The 25060-nt window shown below is 43.8% G+C and overlaps 1 protein-coding gene across 4 annotated transcripts in view; it reads left to right on the forward strand.

Annotated features, from left to right (window-relative positions):
- Positions 1–25060, forward strand: part of LTO1 (LTO1 maturation factor of ABCE1) — a 601160-nt gene that overhangs the window by 187598 nt on the left and 388502 nt on the right. For all 4 annotated transcript variants that reach the window (XM_044082516.1, XR_006366191.1, XR_006366189.1 and 1 more), the window contains exon 3: positions 11034–11104. In XM_044082516.1, coding sequence (XP_043938451.1) covers positions 11034–11104 — 71 coding nt within the window. The remainder of the gene's footprint in view (positions 1–11033; positions 11105–25060) is intronic.

Raw genomic sequence — 25060 nt, forward strand, 5'->3', positions numbered from 1 at the left:
CTATAACCTCAATTATGTCCTGGAAAGACTTGCTCTACCTCCTTTTGAGCCTGCTGCCACATCTGATATAAAGTATTTATCATGGAAGACTGTTATCCTACTGGCTTTAACTTCAGCCAGGAGAGTCTCGGAGTTGCAAGCGCTCATGGCTGTGGAACCTTACATTATTTTTCATCAAGACAGGGTTTCTTTGAGAACTAACCCTACTTTCATGCCTAAAGTGGTTTCTAAAGTGGCTTTAAACCAAACTATTCACCTACCAACTTTTTTCCCTAATCCACAAAATAAGGGGGAGAGGATCTTGCATTCTTTGGATGTGCACAGGCAGCTTCGCTTTTACCTGGACAGAACCAAGGATATCAGGAAAACTGAACTGTTTGTTTCTTATGCAGCAAATTCCCAAGGTAAAGCTATTTCAGACCATTTCTAAATGGATTGCTCATGGAATCAGATTTTGTTACTCATCATGGAAAGCAAATTCCAGGGAAAATTAGGACACACTCTACCAGAGCTGCTGCTACTTCAGCTGCCTTTCTCAGGGGAGTCCCTACCAAAGATATTTTGGAAGCTGCAACTTGGAGTTCAGTGCATAATTTCTCTAAGCACTATAATCTCCCTCTTTACTCTAAGTCTAGGGCAGGCTTTGCTTCTGCAGTCTTGCAGGACCTTCTAGCCGCCCCTTCTACTCAATCACCACCCTTTATCTCAGCTTTGGGATTCAACCCTACAGTGATGACTGCAACAGTGAAACACGATGAACATAGTACAAATGTAGATGTTTGAGTGTCTTCACTGTTGCAGTCTGGGTTACCCACCCTCCTGTCCCCTCTTATACTTTTATTGGTGTGGTTCCCTGCTTCACCCTTCTTCTGAGGTGTATTTGCTACAGGGTATGGGGTTTATTGTAGGTTATGTTTTTGTTTTACTTTTAGCCTTTACTTTTGGGCACCTGACATCTGGGGCAAGAAAAACTGAAGAACATGGCGTCGGCTGGGAGCTTTGTACCCCTGGCACACTGACGTCAGGGAGGGTGAGTACACAGCCGACGGCGGACCCAGACTTTGGGATTCTGGCCAACCGAGTGCTGCCTGCCGGCAGGATGACTGCAACAGTGAAGACACTCTAACATCTACATTTATGGTAAGTGTACACAACTGTACTTTCTGAAGGGTAAGAAGTCTGAAACTCAAATGTCTGTCATTACTTTCTAACTTCAGTCTTTAATGATTTGCCAGAAAACTATAATTTTATGAAAAATGGACCAAAATATTGTTTTAAAATTCTGGACATTCTGTGAAAATCTGAACAGTTGAGAGGTATGATGACGACCTCAAATCTGTACTGCACATTCAAAACAATATAAAAAAATCATCAGAGACTTTGCATGCTTTATAGACAGAAAACGTTCTTCCTAACACTTAAAACTGTCCTAGAAACCACTTGGCTCCTCATTTCACTCTTTTATATGGTGCCCCTGTCCTTACCAACTTGCAGGTATCTGTTAAAACTGAACTTGAAATATGCTACAAGGTTACTGAATTTGCTGCCAGTAAACTATACCATACACATCACTACAAGGCCCTTAAAAGTTTCAGCTGGCTTCAACTACCCCACTGCCTGGAGTTCGTACAACTAGCCTCATTCTTTGAACCACATGCCTGTCCTGCGCTGTTTTCTATTCTTCTGTCCTATCACCAAGTTCTAATAATAAACAACTTCTCACCATCTAAAAACCAGTTGGTTATAGCCTTTACTGATGCTGTTTCCAAATATGTGAAATTCTACAGGCTATTAGAACTGTAGCCTACCATCCTTCCTTCAAGCATCTTCTGAAAGGCCACCCATCAAGTGCATGGTTTTGCTCATGCTATAACCCTGGATGAGCCTCCATCTCTTCTATTTTTCTGCACCCCTGACTGTACAGATTCTCTACCCATCACCAGATGTTCTTCATGTTTCACTGTTGCATTCATTACATTTGGGTAATGGCAGGTTGCCCTCAGTCGGCCTGAATATCAAAGTCTTGGGTCCTGCGTTGGTTGCGGTCTCCTCTTCCATGTCAGGTCGTCAGGGGTATAAAACATGCAGCCGACGCCATTTTATTCAGTCGTGCTTGCTGAGCGGTGCAGGAAGTAGAAGCAGTTCACAAGTGCCGGTCGGCCGACTCCTGAAATTTTTGCACTAGAGTTTCAGAACCGAAGTTTTCAATTAAAGCTAAGTACCCCATTGGGGAAACTTTTTTTCTTACTCCTTACTGATGTCAGTAAAAGTTAACTGCATTACTTGTGGGAAGCAAATACCTCAAGTATTTTCATTTGTACTGTATTCCTTGCCTAGGCCCCGATCATAACGTGCCTTGCTGTCGGTTTTGTGCTAGATTTAATCAACATACTATTAAGCGTCGGTATATTTTTGCTTCACAATATTTTGGATCCAGATTTAATTACCCTGAAATGTCGTCTGATAGCAATCCGACCACCAGAGTTCACAAAAAACGCAAAGCAAAAGACAGACCGTTGAGGTCCAAAACCGACGACGAAGCTTCTCCTAAGCCAGTCGCCAGTTCGCCGGTACTCAGTGAGGTGCTTTCGCAACCCCTGATACCTGCTACTTTTGAGTTGCAGGCCTCTACCGAGACCCATGCGGAGTCCAGTATGCCGCGAGAGATTCTCAGAGTATTGAACACACAGATGTTTCTCCCTCTGATGGGTCCAGAGCTGCTGAGCTTCTGAGGGTGTTTTCAGGCCTCAACATTTCTATATAAAACCGATGCCAACTTCAAAAACAACTTCTAAGTCTAAAAAAACTGGCGCATGAGCCACGTGCTCAGGCCCCTATGCCTAAAAAATATATGATCAAAATGGCTGAGGACTTAATTACCTTGATCAGGGGTTCCCAACCCCCCTCCTGCTAAGAGGCCTAGGCAAGACACTGATTATGAATCTTCAGATCAGGTTTCTGTTTCTTTTGATTCCTCTTCTGATCAGGAATTTTCTATACCACCCTATGAGGATTCAGATGCAGAAGAATCCATTCCATCAGCATCTCCTCCTGAGGATTATTCTTTTGGAGAAACCTTGCATACTTTAAAGGAACATTTTCATTGGGAGAGTCAGGATTTTAAGGAATAAAAAGAGGCCTAGGGATTTCCTTCTTCCTCAGCATAGGCCTTTGTCTGTACCTCCTGTATTAGACATTGTTGATGTGTTTTCAGAATCAAGCATGGCTCCTGATTCCCTACCTCTGGCTCCTAGTAAGCCAGACGGATATTACAGGGTTCCTGACTCCCACAAATTTTTATTCAAAAATCCTGCTGCTGATTCTGAAACTATCTCACAGGGTCCCAAAGGTGTAAAGGCCTCTACAGCCAAAAATCCCACCCCCTCTGATAGAGATTTCAGGGCGCTGGATAGATGGGGAAAGAAGGTTTCTACGTCTGCAACCTTTGCAATTAGGGCCTTAAACTGCCAGTTTCATATGCTTAAATATCAACAGCATGTTATGGGCTTATTAAAATAGAAAATGATGTTGATTTCTGATTGTGTGGAAAATAAAGAATTACAGGAATTATTGCATGCAGCAGAATAGGTTGGAAAGCATACTTTGCACTGTGGTTTTGGTTCCTTGGAGGCCGCTTGCAGGGCCGCAGTTACTGGATCTGTGATTAGAAGGCATGCCTGGCTCAAGGAGCAAAATCTGCCTGATCATGTTAAAGCTAAATTGTTGGATGGACCTTTACAGTATGATACTCTGATAATAAGGCAGAAGAGGTTTTAAAGAAAATGGAAGACAAAAGCTAAATCTATGCAAACTGTAAAAGATTTCTTACAAGTGCAGCCACCCAGATTCAACAGGCACTGGCCTATTAAAAACTGGTCCTTTCCTGTGTCCAACAGAGCCTCACAAGGCAAATCCAGGTGTTCAAAAGGCTCTAGATACAAATCACAGGGTTCTTACAGGTCAAAGCAATGGGTTGCCTCTACCTCAAAATCTGGAGGAAACAAAGCACAACCCTACAGTAAACAGTCTCAATGACTTCCATCTACCATCACCAAGCATTAGCAGCCCCCTTGGGGGGAAAATCAGCACTTCATGCACAAAATTGGCAGTTAATTACCCAGAACAAGTGGGTATTAAACATAGTATCCCAGGGGTACAGATTTCATTTCCTTACTTTGCCAATTCCAAACGGTTGGCCAGATCTGCCACAAAATCAGTGGGCAGAGGCTCAGAAAAAAGTTGCGTCCCTCATGGATATGAGGGCTATTCAGCCAGTACCAGAACAGGAAAAAGGACAAGGTTTTTATTCAAGAGTTTTTCTGGTACCCAGAAAAGACGATGCTTGGCATCCAATACTGGACTTATCGATGTTGAACACGTTCTTGGACATCCCAAAATTCTAAATGCTGACTTTACAACAGCTACTGCCCATGCTGGGCAAGAACGCTTGGTTAGTGACTCCAAACTTAAAGTGGCATACCTGCATATCCCAATAAGGGAATCATGCAGAAGATACCTCCGCTTCAAGGCAGGTTTTTTGCATTACCAATTCTCTGCACTGCCCTTTGGCTTATCTACTGCGCCTAGGGTCTTTACAAAGTGCTTTGCACCAGTAATTGCATTTTGCAGACAGAAGCATACAAATCTATCCTTACTTGGCCGACTCTCAAGCGGAAAACAAGGACATTCTTCTTCAACATCTGGCGTTTTTTAAAAAGGCTTCTTACATGCCTAGGGTACAAATAAATGAAAAGAAATCACAGCTGGTACTTTCAAAAAATTACATTCCTGGGTGCAAGCTTGAATACAACTGCCCAGATGGCTTGCCTTACGCCAGACAAAGGCAACTGACTATATACTTCAAACAGATGGCAACAAAAACCCAGTTATCTGCAAGACAAATTCTGCAGGCTTTGGGGTTCATGACATCCTGCATTCTACTAATTCCATATGCAAGACTGCATATGAGGAAACTACACTGGTATCTAAAGTTTATGGAGTCAACATTGTCACAATCTGGAAACAATGATTCCTCTCATTCCATACTGGACCTGATCATCACCAACATGGGGACTTTATGCTCCAGACCAGAAGTGTATCCCTCACTGGTAAGATCAGACCATAAACTAATCTCACTGGATATTCACATCCCGACCCCACCCCCTGCCCAGAAAACCACAGTGAAAAACTTCTCTAAAGCTAATTTCACACTCCTCAAAACAGAGGTGGAATCCTTCAAAGCCCCCGGGCCTGTGGAAAATACGGCCCAGACCGCAGAATCCTTTATAAACACATTCTATGAGCACCTTCAGGAATGCATGGATCATGCGATCCCAAATAAAACCAAGACCCAGTCCTCCAAAGGCAGACGTCCTGTCTGGTGGACCCCAGCCATAAACAAGCTATACAATAGGAGGAGGAAGCTACTAAAATGATGGAACAAAATCCCAAAAAGGGAAGGCATCACTGATCAGTATTAGCAAAAAACTACGGGCACTCCTAAAATTGTCTAAGGCCAGCTTCGAGAGAAAAATTGCACAGGACACTAAGAAATAATCACAAGGCTTTCTTTAGTTATGTTAGGAACCTGGGTGGTAATTCCCAGATATGCTCAGAATTGGTCCAAAATGACAAAAAATACACTGAACCCACAGACATTGCCAACATCCTAGCTGACAGGTTCAGCGAAACCCCACCAAAGGGCAAATATCTATCCCAGCAGAGTGCTGCCCCTGACATCTCAGATGCTCAGGTAAGAGCCGCCTCTCCAAAGCAAAAACACAGCATCAATGGGACCAGACGGTGTCCCGGCTGCCCTACATGAACTGCAAGAAGAGCGAAACCCAAACATAAAACTACTGTTCAATCTCAGCCTTATTACAGGATATGTGCCCAAAGAGTGGCGTACAGCAACAGTGGTCCCTCTCCATAAAGGTGGTGCCTCAACGGATCCTGGAAACTATCGCCCCATAAGCCTGACTAGCTTGGTCTGCAAAGCTATGGAAAGGATCATCATGGACCTCATAAATAAAGATATTGGGGACCTACAGACACTGGATCCTACCCAGTTCGGCTTTAAGGGCAGATCCTGCCTCTTAAACCTGGTTGATTTCTTTGAAACGGTCACCAAGGCGATTGACGAGGGGAAGGTGGGTCCGCACAGCCTACATGGACCTCGCAAAAGCCTTCGATACAATACTCCACTCGGGCATTATAGATAAGCTCACCAGCTTAAATATAAACCCCTATGTCACTAGATGGATTGCAAACTGGCTCAAGGACAGAACCCACATGGTTAGAATTGCTGGAGCCATGTCAGACTCCAAACCAGTTACAAGTGGTGTCCCACAAGGCACAGTCCTGGGACCTCTCTTGTTCGGTATATATTTCTCGGAGGTACAGGTCAACACGGAAGGACTGTGGCTGACCAAGTTCACAGATGACTGCAAACTGGGCACCATAATTGACTCTCCAGCCGACGCATGCTTCCTCCAAAAGGGCCTCATAGAAACAGACAACTGGTGCCAGAGCCATGGCCTCAAGCTAAATGCCAAAAAGTGTATAGTCATCCCCTTTGGCAAAAACAAAGTGCCCACAAATTACCACATGGGTGGTAATCCATTAAGTACAGAAGAAGTAATTAGGGAACTGGGGACCCAAGTTGATAGCAATCTCTCATTTGACAACCACGTGGCCAAAGTGGTTAGAAAAACATTTTATATAGCCCACCTAATCATGAAGGGATTCACATCTAGATCAGGGGAGGTCATCGTGCCTCTTTACTTATCCCTCATCAGGCCCATAATTGAGTACAATGCCCCTTTTGGGATGTACCTTACCAGACACCTGCAGCAACTGGAAAGACCCCAAAAGTACCTCACCAAGAGGATCAAAGGGCTCAAACAGATGCCATATGCTGCCCGGTTAAAGAAACTCCAGCTCTACTCAGTGGCATACCGCCTGTTCAGAGGCGATCTGTGCTTGACGTATAAAGCCATGTCCAACCCGGAATTGATGGACATGCTGCACCTCAGAAAATCCAAATCCCATCGAGCTACGCGCTCGAGAGACTTGAACCTCAGCACTGAAATAAATAGGACATGCTGGAGGGACAGATTCATAACCCAGAGGCTCCCTTCACTCTGCCTAACCTGGACTGGGATTTTATTCCAGAGTCCCTCATTGACTCTCAAGAGGAATCTTGATGAGTGGATGGGATATCGTAGGTTTACCCCGGGTATCACTTCTGTGCCACTGTTAGAGGGCACAGTATACTAACCTCGAAAAAGGGCATAGCAAAATAAATTTAAAATGGGTGGCGAAAGCCAAACACATTCTGCCTAGGCTTATAAATGCCCTAGGGCAGATAGCCTAGTATGAACCTGTGAACCATGCCTACAACAGGAGTTTCTTTGGTGGGCAGAGACATGTCACCAGAACAAGGGACAGTCTTTCACTCTACCCCCTGCCACCCAATCCCTAACTACAGACCCATCAGACTATGCTTGGGGGGCCCCACCTGGCGGGGAGATGCATTCAGGGCATATGGAGCCCAAAACAAATGCATCTGCATATCAACCAGAAAGAGATGCTTGCTGTTCAGAATGCCCTGACAGCTTTCAAGGACTTACTTCATCCAGGACGACTACTGATAGACAACACCATGGTTATGTGGTACATAAGCAGGGAGGTACACATTCCTACCCCCTTTGCAGACTAGCCATGGCATTGTGGGACACAGCCTTGACTTACCAAGTACATCGTCAAGCTCAATTCCTGCCAGGAAAACAAAATACTCTGGCGGACAACCCAAGCAGAAATCTTATGGACCCTCACGAGTGGAAACTGGATCCACAAGTCTTCAGCATGATAACACAGAAATGGGGGAGCCCAGACATAGATCTATATGCCTCTCCCCAAAATTGTCAACTGGACAAATTCTGCACAAGGACTCATCACAGACAAGCATGGAAAGTGGATGACCTATCCTTCAGTTGGAAAAACCTATCAGTCTATGCCTTTCCTCCTCTGCCTCTTCTCCCCAAGGTCTTACTAAAGGTCAGACAGGAAAAAACAAAAATGCTCCTAATTGCCCCAGACTGGCCTCGCCAGCACTGGTACCAGATTCTAAGGAATATGTCTCAACCCCCTCCTTGGTACTTGCCTCAAATACCTCATCTACTGTCTCAGCAGAGCAATCAAATTCTACACACTCTGGTCCGAACTCTGAACCTTGCAGCATGGCTGATCATGTAATTATTCAAACACCACCTCTCAGTAAATCTATGATGGATGTCATTGGAAGCCAGAAGGCCTAGTACTAGAAAATCTTATGCTGATAAATGGAAGAGATTCTGTGCTTGGAATCAAGCACAAGGAACGGACACAGCAAAACCAAATATTCCTCAGATTTTACAATACTTGACTGAGATGCTTGACAAGGGCCTGTCTTCTTCATTAAAAATCCATGCCTCTGCCATCTTGACTCATTACAACACGGAGCCTCCCATCTTTTCTCATCCTCTGCTAAAACAGTATCTTAGAGGGGCCAAAAATGTAAGGCCTCCCAGAAGACCACCAACTTCTGCATGGGACCTCAATTTTGTGCTGGAAAAACTCACCTTGCCTCCTTTTTGAACCAGTAGCTACTGTGGATATAAAGTTTTTATCTTGGAAAACTGCTTTCCTTTTGGCAATCACTTCAGCAAGAAGGGTTTCAGAACTACAGGCCCTCATGGCTGTGGAGCCTTTTATTACTTTTTACCCGGACAGGGTGTCCCTCAGGACCAATCCTTTCTTTATGCCTAAAGTAGCATCCAGTGTGGCTCTTAACTAAACTTATTCACCTGCCAATATTTTACCCAAATGCGCAGAACAAGGGGAGCGGATTCTGCATTCATTGGACATACACAGACAACTAAAATTCTACTTAAACAAGATCAAATCTCTAAGAAAGTCTGAGCAACTACTGGTGGCATTTGCTGCAGGATCAGAGGGTAAGGCTATATCAAAGCAGACTATTTCTAAGTGGATAAGCCACTGCATTTGTTTCTGCTACTTGCATCATAGTAAACCAGTGCCCAAGGGAATCGGGTCACATAACACCAGGGCTGCCTCTACCTCAGCAGCCTTTCTCAGAGGAGTTCCAACCAAAGACATTCTAGAAGCTGCTACTTGAAGCTCTGTTCATACTTTTACAAAGCATTATCATTTGCCTCTCTTCTCTAAGTCCAGGGCAGGCTTTGCCACTGCAGTTCTGCAGGGCCTTATAGCCGCTCCTAATGCTATTTAGTTCCATCCTCCCCTCCATAGCTTTGGGATTCTACCCAAATGTAATGACTGCAACAGTGAAACACAAAACATAGTACAGTTATGTACACTTACCATAAATGTAGATGTTAGAGTGTATTCACTGTTCATAGGTTCATAGGTTTGTATTAAGCTAACTGCCCTTACGAGCCATTTTAAGCCTAGCCAATTATCCCTTGTGAGACTTGAACTCTGCACCTTGTGTTTGTAAGGCAAACATCTTAACCATTAGGCCACCCTCCCAACCCCAAAACAATTGCACACATACACAGTCAGTGTTTTGCCGGATTCAAACCGCTACCTAACTATGTTATAATACTAAAGAGCGATGCATTAACATGGCGTGCTATTTGCTTGCAGTCTGGGTTACCCACCCATATATATATAACTGAATAGAATGGCATCTGCTGCATGTTTTATACCCCTGACGTCATGGAAGAGGAGACAGCAACTGCCGCAGGACTCAAGACTTTGATATTCAGGCCGACTGAGGGCAACCTGCCAGCAGATTACCCAAATGTAATGACTGCAACAGTGAATACACTCTAACATCTACATTTATGGTAAGTGTACACAACTGTACTTTCCACAGAATCAACAGTAAGTGTCCGACCACCTCTGCATTCGTAAAAAAGATGTTTATTCCACAATGATAAAAACAAACTGTATACACGTTAACAAATTAGTTGAGCGCTTTCACCCACAACATAGTGGGCTTCATCAGAACACTATTGTTATTGTGAGTACGCCTTATATTTGAAAATATTTGAAAACTGGTGCCAAGTTACTGGCTGATAAACTAGTAGCCTTTTAAATTCTTAAAGCAGTACCTACATAAATAATAGTACAGAGTCTCTAAACTCGATTTGTCCTTTTTAAAAAAAAGACAGTTCAATACCAATAAAATATATAAATGTATGCATCTCCGTGGTATATTTTTCCTTCAAACATATCTCAATAAAATTAAAAACTTGCATTGTTCAACAGCCTTTAAATTATATACATATAAATGTAAATACAATGTAATAAGAATACAAAGAATCGTCCTACCCATTGTACTAAAGCAAATATTAATTAACATTGATACAAATACATTGTCTACCTTCATAATACAATAGTAAAGAAAATGTGAAGTAAAATAAAAAATTAAATGAAAAATATATATAAAATATGTGTATAAAAATGTGAAGATGTATAAAACCAAATGTACGCATACATAAAGTGTCTGTAGAATGTTTGCGCATATTTAAGGAATGCGACTAACTGGGAAAAATACATACCTATGAAGTAATAGTGAGTCCACCTCTTGTGACCTAATGTACTCTATCTTAGTAATAACAATTGATATATGGTATTAGTAAAAAAATACAGAGAAAGTGAAACTTTATACAGAATAGGACTGTATATCACCCATGCTGGCTAGAGATACTTTTCTTAAAAAGAGTGTATAATTTATTGATATTTCAGGTGCTACTTAATCGGTCATTTAAGGAAGACTTTAATAATTTGTATATTAAATCTCATCTGCTGTTTTTTTAATCCCTGTTAAGTCTTTTCATCTTCATAGTTTGATGTAATGCAGTTGTAAAATGCTCAGGTTTTATTAATTTTGGTAACCGTGGACAAGGCTTTTCTTGGATCACTTATGGTAAAAATGCCTCCCTTGGTGTTCTCCTGTTTCCCAAAGAGGCTTTAAGTTTTTTTCTTTGCTTGTATCTTCACAGATGGCTGGCTATTATGGATTTGCATTTACATGGAAATATATTCTACAGAATACCCCCGACACCAAGAGCAGGTAGGACAAAGTAGCACTACAACTTGCATTACTAACTGTAATATGATTAAATACCCTGAGACTCTACACTAATTTACAATTTGACTTTTATCTGGACCTCAATATTTCAAGCCAGTTATGTATCTTACTTTCAAAATACTGTATCGTTGAAAGGCATGGATCCACACTTCTGGGCATTTCAGTTCTGCAACAAAGCTTTTGCATTAGGAATGATCTTTTTTTTTCCCCCACTCATTGACCTAGAATAAAAAGACAATAGAATCATAGGAATTTATTAGGCTATTGGCCCTGAGGCCCTTATGAGCCTAGCCAAGAGTTTATCCCATGTATAGACAAATCGGCACCCAATGCCCCTGTCCAGCAGGGGCACAGCTAGAATCTCAGGCATGTATTTTCTGTTTCCCATCCAGTTATCCATGTTGCACTTAAAAAGAGGTAAAGAGGTACTCTGCTTGATGTGGAGAGGAAGTCTACTCCACAGATGGGGGACACTCTGGAACACAAACCTGTCCCGCCTACAAGTCCTGTTAATGTCATAGACCAGGTTGAGGCCACGTGTGTGGGTTGCTCAAGTGGAGCTTGACTTGTGGATATGCAGCAGTCCCATCAAGGCGGGGTTCAAGATTGCTTTGTATGCCAGACAGAGGTCACCTCTGAGGAGTCTGTATGAAATAGAGTTGAGGGATAGGGCTTTTAGCCTATCTATGTATGGCAGATTTTTGAGGCCCTGGATTGTCCTGGTCAGGAACCTCTCTGGTCTCTCCAGCTGCTGTATGTGCTTTACGAGATGCATGCCAAATGGGGCATTGTACTCCATAATGGGCCTTATAAGGGAAGAATGCAGGGATGTTATGACCACCTTGTCCCTGTAAGAGACTTGTGAGATAGGCCATGTAGAAAGCATTCTGTACAGTGGAAGTTTCTTATTGCATTAAGACGCAGTTTGTGTGATACAGAACCAACTGGTATGAAATTGTATAATTACATACATTAGTAAAAGTGCTGTGTCCAACAAGTTTTAGAGTTGAGTAAATAAATGCTTCCAGCTGCCTATTAAAGATTAGTCTGCTTCCTGGCAGCTAATTACAGGTTCATAAGCAAGTATTGGGGGAGCTTGGTTATAGGTTCTTGGGCAAGTACTAGGCGAGATTGCTTATAGGTTCTTAGACAAGTACTAGGCAAGCTTCCTTATAGGTTCATAGGCAAATACTAGGTGAGATTGCTCATCGGTTCTTAGGTAAGTACTAGTGACCTTGCTTATAGGTTTTTAGGCAAGCTTGCTTTGTAGGTTCTTAGGCAAGTACTTAAGAATAGACTAGCTGCCCTTGTGGGCCATTTTAAACCATTACCCCTAATGAAAGTAACTGATCATGCCCTAGATAATTTGAAGGGGCCTGTGTGGGAGAAGGCATTCTGGAGCTGCCTGCCCTAGATAATTTGAAGGGGCCTGTGTGTGGGAGAAGGCATTCTGGAGCTGCCTGTGTCCATTAGTAGTACAGGGAGCAGTGTTGGAGTCAATCTCAGCCGTAGATAGAAGTTGTGCTTGAATGTAGACAAGGATGAACTTTGTTTTATGTCGATGGGGGGAGTCCTGTTCTAGAGCAGTGTTTTCTTCTGCTAGATATTCCTGTCCCTCAAAACCCTTCTTGTGATGTTTTAGAAGAGGATTAGATCCCAGGACTGAGTATTTCTGATGCCATTTGACTTGCGGATGTCTAGTAAATCCATTAAGAATTGGTTAGAGAATGCTTTATATGCCAGATAATAGGTCACCTCCTAGCAGTCTGCAGGATACTGAGTTTTGTGACAGGGATTTGAGATCATCCGTGTAGGACATATTCTGTCCTTGTATCCATCTAGTAAGGCATCTCTCTAGATGTTCCAGTTGTTGCTTGTGTCTGGATAGAGAACACGCTAAGAAGAGCATTATACTCTGACTGGCCAAATGACAGCTGAATAAAGGAGAGACAATGACATCTCTAGATATAGACACAGTCTATTTGTTTATAAGCTGCACAGTATAGGAGGACTTCCTCATGACAGTGGACACGTTTTGGTTGAATGTTGGGTCACTATTTGCATAAGTTCCCAGATCCTGAATAACTTGGTCAACTTTTAAGGGTGTATTGTCAATGTGGTAGTTCCTTGGGATAGATGATTTCCCAAAGGATACAGTAATGCAATTTTTTTTTTTACGTTTAGTTTGTCTCTGATTCTGGCACCAGTTGTTTGTTTGGAACAAATCTTGCTGTAGGATGGGTGAATCATTTGGTGATTGATGCCTCCCAGCTTCTAGTCATCTACAGTCTGTCAGCCAGAATCCTTTGGTAGTGATATATATGCCAAATGGGAGAGGCCCCAGCACAGAACCCTGGGAGACTCCGCTGGTGTCTTGTCCTGTTTTGGTCTCCTGCATCTTTGCTGTGAGCCAGCTGACAATCCAGTGGGTGATATAGGGGGTTATTCCCAGATGTTCATCGTGCATACAGCTGCAGTCATAACAGATGGGTTCTCCTGCCGTCAGGCGGGTCCTCGGTCTGCCGAATTCCAAAGTCTAGGTCCGGCGTCGGTTGTCGTCGCTTTCTTTCCTGACGTCAGTGCGACAGGGGTATATAAGAGACAGCCGACTCCATTTTCTTCAGTCTTTTTTGCTGCGCGGTGCCCGAAGCAGAAGCAGTTCGCAAGTGCTGGTCGGCCAGCTCCTGAAATTACAAAAATTTGGAAACCGAAGTCTTCTTTAAAACTAAGTACCCCGTTGGGGAAACTTTTCTTGCCTCAGACCGATGTCAGACAAAGTTAACAATTGTATTTCTTGTGGGAAGCAAATACCGCATAAAGATTTCCATTCCCTCTGTATACCTTGTTTAGGCACAGACCACGACGTCTCGGGCTGTCGCTTTTGCGCTACTTTCAATAAACGCACTATTAAGCGTCGGGCGGAGTTCGCCCAGCACTTTTTTGGTAAAGCTTTTGATATAAAATGTCATTGGAGACTCCAACTACCGTTTTGTCCAAAAAACGCAAGGACAAAGACCGACACCATGGCAAAACCGGCTACACGTGGTCCGGTTCTCAGCGAGGCACCTACGCAGCCCCTGGCTACCGACGACACTTCTCTGGCAGTGACTTCTGTAACCGAGACCGCAGGTGCGTCGGCCCATACCCAGACTACAGCTACCGAAGCCACTGTGAGTGTTGAGCCTCCTAATGTGGACAGGTCCACTTCCACCCATGGTGTCTTTAGACCCTCATCTTCCTTTTCCATAAAGGCCTTTACTAAGTCCAAATCAGCCATGCATCCCAAGAGGCCTGTTGCACAGGGCCCATCTCCAGGCCCCATGCCTAAAAAGCAGATGCTAAAAATGGCTGAGGATTTAATTACTCTTATCAGGGGTTCCCAACCCCCTCCAGACAAGAGACCCAGAGTGGAGGAAGATTCCCCCTCTTCTGACCAGGGCTCCATTATTTCAGAACATTCTGATGTAGAGCAACACTCGTACTCCCCTTTTGAAGATTCTGATGCAGAGCAGTCCATTCCTTCTGTATCTCCCCCAGAGGGTTTTTCTTTTGGGGAAACCTTGCATACCTTGAGGGAACACTTCCATTGGGAAGGCCAAGACTTTTCTGATTCCAAGAAAAGACTTGGGGAATTTCTTTTGCTGCCTCAGCACAGACCTCTGGCGATACCTCCTGTCTTGGACATACTTGATGATGTTTACTCTGAGGCTTGCCTTGATCCGTATTCCCTGCCTCCTGCCCCAGTCAAGTCTGATAGGTACTACAGAGTTCCTAACTCTCACCAATTTCTTTACAAAAGCCATAATGCTGACCCTGAAACCATTTCTCAAGGCCCCAAGGGAATGAAGGCCTCTACTGCTAAGAATCCACTACCTTCTGAAAGAGAGTCTAGATCCTTAGAAAGGTGGGGAAAAAAGGTATATACCTCGGCCACCCTAGCCATGAGGGCCTTAAATTGTCAGTTCCATATGCTTAAATATCAGCAGTTTCTGTTATCACAATTAAGGAATAAAATGTCACAACCTGAACAACCAGATTTGAAGGAGTTGCAGGATATGATGCAAAGTGCAGAACAAGTGGGTAAACACACCTTACAAATGTGGCTATGATGCTCTAGAGGCCTCAAGTAGAGCTGCTGTTACAGGATCAGTCATTCGTAGACATGCCTGGCTTAGGGAACAAACCTTGCCTGATCATGTTAAAGCTAAACTACTAGATGCTCCTTTACAAAAGGATGTATTATTTGGTACTAATACTGAGGAGATACTACAGAAGATGGAAGAAAAATCTAAATCTATGCAAACTGTCAAAGCTTTTCTACAGGTTCAACCACCACGTTTTAGCAGAAATTGGCCTTCAAAAAACTGGTCCTTTCCAGCCACGGACAAGCCCCAAAGAGGTAGATACAGGCGCACAAGGGGCAGAGGACAATCTCAAGGATCATATAGAGGCAGACAATGGCAAACTCCAGCACCAAGACGTGGCGAAGACAGTACACAACAATACAGGAAACAAACCCAATGACTTTCCCCTTTTCATGCCAAGCAAGACTCAGCTGGCAGCACCCTTGGGAGGAAAGCTGGCATTATTTACAAAAAATTGGCATATCACAGCAGACAAATGGATCCTGGACATTATAAACAGAGGCTACAGATTTCATTTTCACACTCTTCCAAAAATGAGAGGCATGCCAAACCTGCCACACAATCAAAGGGCAGAGGCTCAAATACAAATTTCAAAGCTCATGGACATGAAAGCTATTCAAGAGGTACCTACTCACGAACAAGGTCAAGGTTTTTATTCCAGACTATTCCTGGTACCAATGAAAGGAACCGACTGGAGACCCATTTTGGACTTATCCATCCTAAACACATTTCTACACGTATCAAAATTCAAGATGCTCACCTTACAGCAGCTTCTTCCCATGCTGGGCAAGGAGTCTTGGCTGGTAACATTGGACCTCAAGGAGGCATACCTGCATGTCCCAGTCAGACAAAGCTGCAGAAGGTACCTCAGATTTCTTGCAGGTTCAATCCACTATCAATTCTCTGCATTGCCCTTTGGCTTATCTACTGCGCCCAGAGTATTCACAAAATGCCTGGCATCAGTAATTGCCTACTGCAGACTTCAAGGGATACAAATTTACCCTTATTTGGACGATTGCCTGATCCAAGCGGACAGCAAACACATACTTCGGGAACATCTGGCTTATGTAACACGCTTATTGAATTCTCTGGGATACACAGTCAACAAAGAGAAATCCAGGCTAACACCATCTCAGAAAATAACTTTCCTGGGTGTCAACTTGGACACAAACACCCAGATGGCCTATCTTACGCCAGAAAAACAGGGGCAATTAACTCAGTACTTCAAAATACTAGCAAATTGTACCAGGCTAACTGCAAGGAAAATCCTGCAGGCTCTGGGCTTCATGGCATCTTGCATTCTTCTAATCCCATGTGCAAAGTTGCATATGAGGAAACTTCAATGGTACCTAAAAAACCTTTGGTCTCAACACAGCCACAGTTTGGAAACAATAATACCAATAATTCCATGTTTGCAAAAGGAATTTCTATGGTGGGCCCAAGCATGCCAAACAAACACAGGTCTACCATTCTGCAAGCCTCAAGCAAATCAAGTCATCACAACAGACGCCTCAGACTACGCCTGGGGGGCACACATGACAGACAGGTGCATTCAGGGCAAATGGTCCCAAAAGGAAAAGCACCTTCACATCAATCAAAAGGAAATGTTAGCAGTGATAAATGCAATTACAGCTTTCAAGGACCTCCTGCATCCAGGGCAATTATTAAGAACAGACAACACCACAGTAATGTGGTACATATACAAGGAGGAACACATTCATACCCCCTGTGCAGGCTAGCCATGACACTTTGGAGCTTGGCTCTGGAATGGCAAATCGAACTTCAAGCACAGTACCTGCCAGGATTGGAAAACATGCTGGCAGACAATCTAAGCAGAAATATGACAGACCCACACGAATGGAAGTTGCATCCTCAAGTCTTTACAAAGATAATCCAAGCGTTGGGAAGGCCAGACATAGATCTCTTTGCCATCCACAGGAATCATCAATTGACAAAGTTCTGTTCAAGGACCTTTCATCCAAAGGCCTGGAGAGTGGACGCCCTTTCTTTCAGTTGGGCAGCACGGACAGTTTACGCCTTCCCACCTTTGCCTCTTCTGCCCAAGGTGCTCTTGAAAGCAAGAGCAGACAGACCGAAGATGATACTGATTGCTCCAGACTGGCCAAGACAACACTGGTACCCACTCCTGAGGAGCCTAACATACTCCTCCCTGGACCCTACCTCTAATGCCTCTTCTACTGACTCAGCACAGCTACAAAACTCTTCACAGTCAGCTGAAAACACTCAATCTGGCTGCATGGAAAATTTCTTAACACCACAACAGACCCTACTCTCCAAAGAGGTGCAGGATGTCATTTTGGAGGCCAGAAGGCCATCTACTAGAAAGGCTTACTCAGCAAAATGGAAACGGTTTTGCGCTTGGAATGAGGAAAAAGGCCAGGATCCTAGAAAGCTGAATTTGCCTCAGATATTACAGTATCTAGCTGAGCTGTTGAACAGTGGACTTACATTTTCCTCAATCAAAATTCATGCCTCAGCCATTTCTGCAGAATACAACACTGATCCACCCTTATTCTCTCACCCACTCTTAAGACAGTTCCTCAGAGGGGCTAAGAATATAAGACCTCCAAGGAAACAACCAATACCAGCCTGGGATCTTAATTACATTCTAGAAAAATTAACATTGCCTCCCTTTGAACCAGCTGCCTCAACAGATTTGCAATATTTGTCCTGGAAAACAGCTTTCCTTCTGGCCATTACCTCAGCTCGTAGGGTTTCGGAACTACAAGCCCTCATGGCTGTGCAGCCCTTTCTCATCTTCCATCAGGACAGGGTTTCCCTACGAACCAACCCGTCATTTATGCCTAAGGTAGTATCCAGGGTAGCTTTAAATCAGGCCATACACTTACCTACCTTTTACCCCAATCCTCAAAACAAAGGGGAAAGGCTGCTACATTCCTTAGACATCCATAGACAACTACGTTACTATTTGGACAGAACAAAGCCTTTCAGGAAATCAGAACAACTCTGTGTCCTATGCTGTAGGAGCTCAAGGGAAGCCAATTTCCAAGCAGACAATTTCAAAATGGATAGGCCACTGCATACGGTTTTGTTACTCCTTTCATGGTAAATATGTACCTGCAGGCATCAGATCCCACTCCACAAGGGCCACCTCTACCTCTGCAGCCTTCCTCAGAGGAGTCCCTACCAAAGATATTTTGGAGGCAGCCACTTGGAGTTCTGTGCATACCTTCACTAAACACTACCACCTACCTTTATACTCCAAAACTAGAGCAGGCTTTGCTACTGCTGTGTTGCAGGGCATTCTGGCTCCTCCCATTTCCACCTAGTGCCTACCACCCTGTGCGTAGCTTTGGGATTCTACCCATCTGTTATGACTGCAGCTGTATGCACGATGAACATAGTACAGTTTTGTACCTACCATAAATGTAGATGTTAGAGTGCTAATACAGCTGCAGTCCAGGTTTCCTCCTCCTTCTCTTATATATATAGTGGCTATCCTCATATATATATATATATATATATATATATATATATATATATGCATACTATATATATTATATATATATATATATATATATATATATATATATATATATATATATATATATATATATATATATATATATATATATATATATATATATATATATATTTATATATATATATATATATATATATATATATATATATATATATATATATACATATATATATATATATATACATATATATACATATATATATATATATATATATATATATATATATATACACATACATATATATATTGCCTTCCTTCTGGGGGCACCTGACATCTGGGGCAAGAAAGACTGAAGAAAATGGCGTCGGCTGTGTCTTGTATACCCCTGTCGCACTGACGTCTGGAAAGAAAGCGACGACAACCGACGCCGGACCTAGACTTTGGAATTCGGCCGACCGAGGACCCGCCTGACGGCAGGAGAACCCATCTGTTATGACTGCAGCGGTATTAGCACTCTAACATCTACATTTATGGTAGGTACAAAACTGTACTTTTTTTTTTTTTTTTTACTGTGCCTGAGTGGGGGAGGATTTTGTCAGGAGCTTTGGACAGTTGGAGGTATGCGGCATGTATCATTTTACCTTCATCTGTTGCTTTGGTGACCTTTTCAAAAAAATCGTCAAGGTTGAATAAGCATGACCTGCCCCTGACGAATACGGAGACAAGTCCGGTGTTTGGAGGTTAAAACGGTCCTTACTTGTAAGGTTCATCCATAATGAGTCTCTTTGACTGTGTGTATGTGGCTGGTCTCAGACCTATGGGTCTTGAATTGCCTGGGTCTGTGGAAGGTCCTTCCTTATGCAACAGAGTGGCTGTAGCTGATCTTCACTCGCGATGGAAAACCTGTATGGGAGGTAGTGGTTGAACAGTGTTGGAAAAGGGGGTGGCTAAGTTGCACATAGTGCTATTTAAGATGCATCCAGGGATATAGTCAGGACCCATTGAGGCAGTATTGTTAGCTTTTGATAGCACTTTTAGTACCTGGTGGTCTGTGATAGCTGGAGGCGAATCTGTTTTGTGTACATCTTGTGGGGTGAAATTGGCGCTACATTTATCTGCCAGTAGGCATCGGTGTTAAGTGCTCACAGTCAGCTCAGTGCATTGCTGTCTTGTGCTTCTGAGATTATGAACAGAACTTAAGACCTTGTGATTGTATCACACTAGAGTACCATGCTATTGAACCAAGAGGCCTTTTAAAGCCTAGCCATACTTCCAAATTTGGCAGGTGTTGGTTCCAAAGTGTTGGGGGGGGGTGTACTTGACCATGGATAGCTGAGCATTTACAAGCTTTCTGTCTCTAATAGTGATATTGGTGCTGGGTCAGGGGTCTATATTACAGTTCCCCATCCAGTGATCCGAGTTTTGCTTGAATAAGTACAGGGATGCACTTTGCTCCACATGGAATGGAAGCTTCTTCCAGAGAAGGGGTCTCTGAGACGTGCAGCTCTCCCTGCAGCATTGACTATTTATGTTGCAGGCAAGGTTGGAATGAGTGCCTGATGCTGTTTGTTTTACAGATGTGCGACAGCACCATTAGGGCTGGATCAGAGGATGCTTTGTAGGCCAGGCATAGGTCTTCTTTCAGCAGCCTGTAGGAAACTGAATGCAAGGACAAGGTGTTGACCTTGGTCCACACAGGACTTGTTTTCCACCCCATGTGTTCTTTTGGTGTGATATCTGTCTCTCTTAATTGCTCCAAGTTTTTGGTTTTCTAATACCATGGCAGGAATGGACCCCATTCCTAAGTCAAAGTATGATTAAAGTTCATGAAATCAGTATTGTTTCAATCTTTCATGTTAGCCAGAAGTCCTCTTCTCAGCACCCGCAATGTGCCTAGTAATGACTCGTTCTGCAGTTCATACGAAGTTACATGCATCAGTAACACATTTAAGTATAATTGTAAATTCTTTTTATAAGATGTGTTGCTCCTACTACTACTGGATCTGTCTGGGTATCTTTCTTCCACATTGCCCTTGTTTCTGCCTGCAAATCTTGGTATTTTATGACTTTGTGTCTCTCTGTATATGTGAGTAGCAATTTCAGTGAGTAATGCTACTTTTCCTGTTTTCATGGACTTACTGTATCTGGTTTTCTCACATCTGTTTTTTGAACTGTTGTTAATGGATGATCCCATGTAATATAAACATCATTTTTATTTTATTTTATTTTTTATTTTTTTATTTAAATTTGTTGACCGGGAGCATCCGACTGGACGTGGGTCAATTTTCAGCGGAGGCCCGGGGAGAAAAGCTCCACAGTAAAATAAACCGACAGTAGTTACATTGGATTACATAGTGATTAACAATTTAACATAGAAATTACTTACAACATGTTTACAGATGAAGAACATAGTACATCAGTAGACAACTAGAATCTTTATCTGTGAAGTACATAACAGGCTCTAACAAATGTAACAATGAAGTTCCTGCTGTATAATAAGTACTAGGCTTATGAGCATCTGAGGTTGCTATCATCAAGGTAGTTAGGGGAGGTGAAAGAAAGGTAGTGGTTGGATGGGGTGGATGATATTAGAGTGGGAGTTGCAAGGGCATAGCCAGCATGTTTTTAGGTGCGCTTTTAATAAAGTTTTGAAGTTGGTGCATGATGGTACGGAGGTAATTGTGGGTGGGAGTGAGTTCCATAATTTGGCTATGGCGCAAGAGAATAGTGCTTCACCAGCAGAGTTATTGGCTTTAGTGATCTGCAAGTGATTTTTGTTGCTGGATCTTAGTGGTCTGGTGGTGCGATAGGGTTGGAGTAGATTCTGGAGGGATGGGACATTTAGTGGATGGTTTACTAGTTTGTGGGCGAGAGAGTTGATACCACTGAAGGAGTTGAGGGAGTTCAAGCCAGCCCAGTTCAGCAAGTGAGAGACAGTGGTGACTACGGTAGGATGCCCCTGTGGCGAATTTTGCGATTTTGTTGTAGCAGGTCTCTAGCTTGTTTAGATCACATTGCCTTAGGTTGGTATATACTGGAGAGGCATAAAGTAGGGTGGAGATAAGGTGGGAATTTGCTATTGTTTATTTCTGTATAATGCTCCTAGTTTTTTGTGGATTTTTTTATGGTCATGGATATGTGAATGTCAAATTTTAGTTTGTCTATTTCCACTCCTAACAATTTGGTGTGTTCAGTTGGGTATATAGTGGTGGTGTCTTTTGCTGTGATAAAGTGAGAGTTATTTTGAGTATGTTTGGTGGGTTGGAAGATGAGTAGTTTAGTTTTGTTTGGGTTGAGTATTAATTGGGCATCGGATAACCATGTTTCAACAGAGGAAAAGGCTTCCTGTGTGACTTTTTGCAGTTTGGGTAGGGACTGGGCTGAGCAGATGATGGTAGAGTCATCTGCGTATTGGATGAGTGTGCCATGTTTGGTGTCAGAGGCTAGATTATTGGTGTAAACAGAGAAACGTAGGGGTCCAAGGATGGATCCTTGGGGAACCCCTATGGAGACAGGTAGTTGGGGAGATATGTCATTCTGCCATACAACGGATTGTTGGCGGTCAGACAGGTAACTCTGAAACCAGTTGGTGACTGTGAGAAGGATAGGTTATTGAGGACAGAGATAAGTTGTTTGTGTGGGACCATGTCAAATGCTTTAGATAGGTCTAGGAAAGTAGCAGAGGAGAGAGCCATTGTTCTTATGCTGAAGGATAGTGTTTGTAAAGGAGAGTAAGGCAGTGGTGGTGCTATGGTTTGGTCAGAAACCATGCTGAGTACTGGAAAGGAGGTTGTTAGTAAGGAGGTAGTGTGAGACCTGAGAGTGTATGCATCTCTCTAGTATTTTGGAAAGTGGAGAGAGAATAGCTATGGGGCGGTAATTGGTTAGTTCTGCAGAGGGTCCGCCTTTGTGGAGGGGAATTATATGCGAGATTTTCCACAATGTGGGAACGTAACTTTCTGACAGAGATCGGTTAATCAAGATGGATACTGGGTAGGCCAGAACATCAGCTGCGATTTGTAGGTATTCACTTGGGAGGTTGTCTGCTGCTAATTTGGTGGGTTTAAGTTTAGTTAAGAGTTTTTTTATGTTTGAGGTAGGTACAGGAGAAAAAGAGAAGGCAGTGGGGAGATTACTAGTTGAAGGTGTGGGTTGGAGGGGAGTGGGGTTGTGTTGTTTAGCTAGTGATAGTATGGTTTGGGTGAAGTGTGTGTTGAATGAGGTAGCAATATTTTCTGAGGAGTGAGGGATGTTAGGAGGAGGGATACTGACTTTACCTGGGTGGAGGATGGAGTTTATGGAGGACCAGAATTGTTTGGGGCTGTGTTGTGAGGAGTCTAGGGTAGACTGGTAGTATTGGAATTTGTCCCGTTTTATTAGCTTTTTGACTATTGCGTAGTTCTAGGAATTTCTGTCTAGCTGCGGGGGTTTTGGTTTTGCGCCAGTGCTCCCAGGCTTTATCCCTGTTTTTCATTTCTGACTTAGTGGTTTTCTGTAGCCATGGGGAGGGTTGTGCTTTGGTTCTGGAAAATCTTATGGGGGCATGGTAATTAAGGATGTTCAGGAAGGTAGTATTAAAAGATTCAACTGCGTCATCTAGACTGAGGTACTTTAGAGCATGCCAGTTACATTCTTTGAGGGATGAGATGAATGTGAGTGGGTTAAAGTTTAATGTTAAGTTGTCAATCTCGCCTTCATTCTTGCTGGATGGGTTCGGAGCCGATCCTCGGCTCCGACTCGGCACTTGCCAAGCTTGAGAACTCCTTTTACCAGCTCGAGGCAACCCTATATCCCATGATGCAAGGCGAGACTACCTCAGATCTCGTTTGCCGCTTTGCGAAGAGGTCTCCTTTTTTGCCAGCTCAGGTGAGTTTTATAATTCAAACAGTTTAGTCAAGGGTTTCCCCTCCCTTTTCTTATATTTTGTTAGCATTCAGATAGTGTTTATCCTATACTAGTGCCCACCCTATATTCCCTTTAAAATTTAAAAGTTAAAGTTTTTCAGTTAGGCCTAGCCTCCCTGTTCTTTAATCCCTGTTAGTGTGTGTGTGTTTTTGGGATTAATTGTGTGACTTGTTCAGTGTGTGTTTTTTTTGTTTGTTTCTTAGACTATGTCTAGGGAAGGAAAGGTCTCAGGCTTCAAGAAGTGTGACTCGTGCTGTCAGAAGATGTCTCTGACAGACGGTCACACTTCTTGTGTTTACTGCCTGGGTTTTACACCTGCAGGACTCCTGTGCTATATGTCATTCTTTTAGCCAGAGAGTCCTGCAGGAGGGGAGGAACAAGTTGATCCTCCATGGCTTATTAAAGCCAGAAGGTTCACCCACAAAGACTGGATTGGGTAAACCTTCCAAGCCACCTAAGGTTCAGGCTACAGTGGTTAAGCCTTCCCCGGTGGCTCCGACTCCTTCGGAGTCGAGATCGGCTCCGGCTGGAGCCGATCTCTCTTCCTCTGATGTGGTAGTGTCGGTTCCTACCGGCTCCGACACAGTCTACAGTTGCCTTGTCGGCACCGACTGGTGCCGACGTGTTATCCAGTATCAGAGCCGAGAAGTCTTCTGCTCCATCTGGAACCCAGAGGACGTCGGCTCCGATGGCTTCGTCCAAGAAGAGATCTCGGTCCCCTTCTTTGGAGTCGATTCACTCGGCTCCGAGGTCTCCTCTTTTATCGGAACGGAGTCCTCGGAGCCGATCTTCGAGATCTTCCAGGCTGTCTGACCACGATTTAGAGAGGGTGGTAAGCAGGCTGTTGAAGTCACAGGCACTAGCCCAAATGCTCCATAGCCCGTCTCAGCAGACTTCGGCTATTGCTCTTCCCCTTGAAATTCCTCCTCCGACTCTCCACCAGAGTTTGGAGCCGGAGCTTCTCGGGACAGTGACCGTGTCTGCGCCGGAGCCGATACACCCCCTTTCGGCTCCGTCATCTTCGGCTCCGATCTCCTCCATGAGACCTTCCTTGGAGGGGATCCGGTCGTCGAGTTTCCCTTGTCGGCTCCGAGGGGGCTAGTGGCATCGGACCCTTGTCCGACCCCCTCTCCCTCTCGGGGCTTCGGCTTTGGTAAGCTCGGCACCGACATCGGCCTCGAAGCCTTCTGTCTCAGTGGAGCCGGGAATTCCTCTTTCTTCGGAACGGGAGTATTCCGGTCTCCCTGGGAGGGGAGCCTTTGAGGTGATGAGGAGTGTCCTGGACCCTGAGCCAGGTCAACGGTCCATTCCTTTAGCTCCTCCCTCTTCGGTGCCTGTTGATGTCTCTTGCCAGCCTCTTGCTCCCAGGCCCAGGGATCCATCGCCCCAGGTTTCCCCATTGGGAATAACTTCCTCTTCCGA

The sequence above is a fragment of the Protopterus annectens genome, chromosome 9.part0 (assembly GCF_019279795.1).
Source record: "Protopterus annectens isolate FY-2018-M chromosome 9.part0, PAN1.0, whole genome shotgun sequence".
NCBI classification, from domain to species: Eukaryota; Metazoa; Chordata; order Ceratodontiformes; family Protopteridae; genus Protopterus; species Protopterus annectens.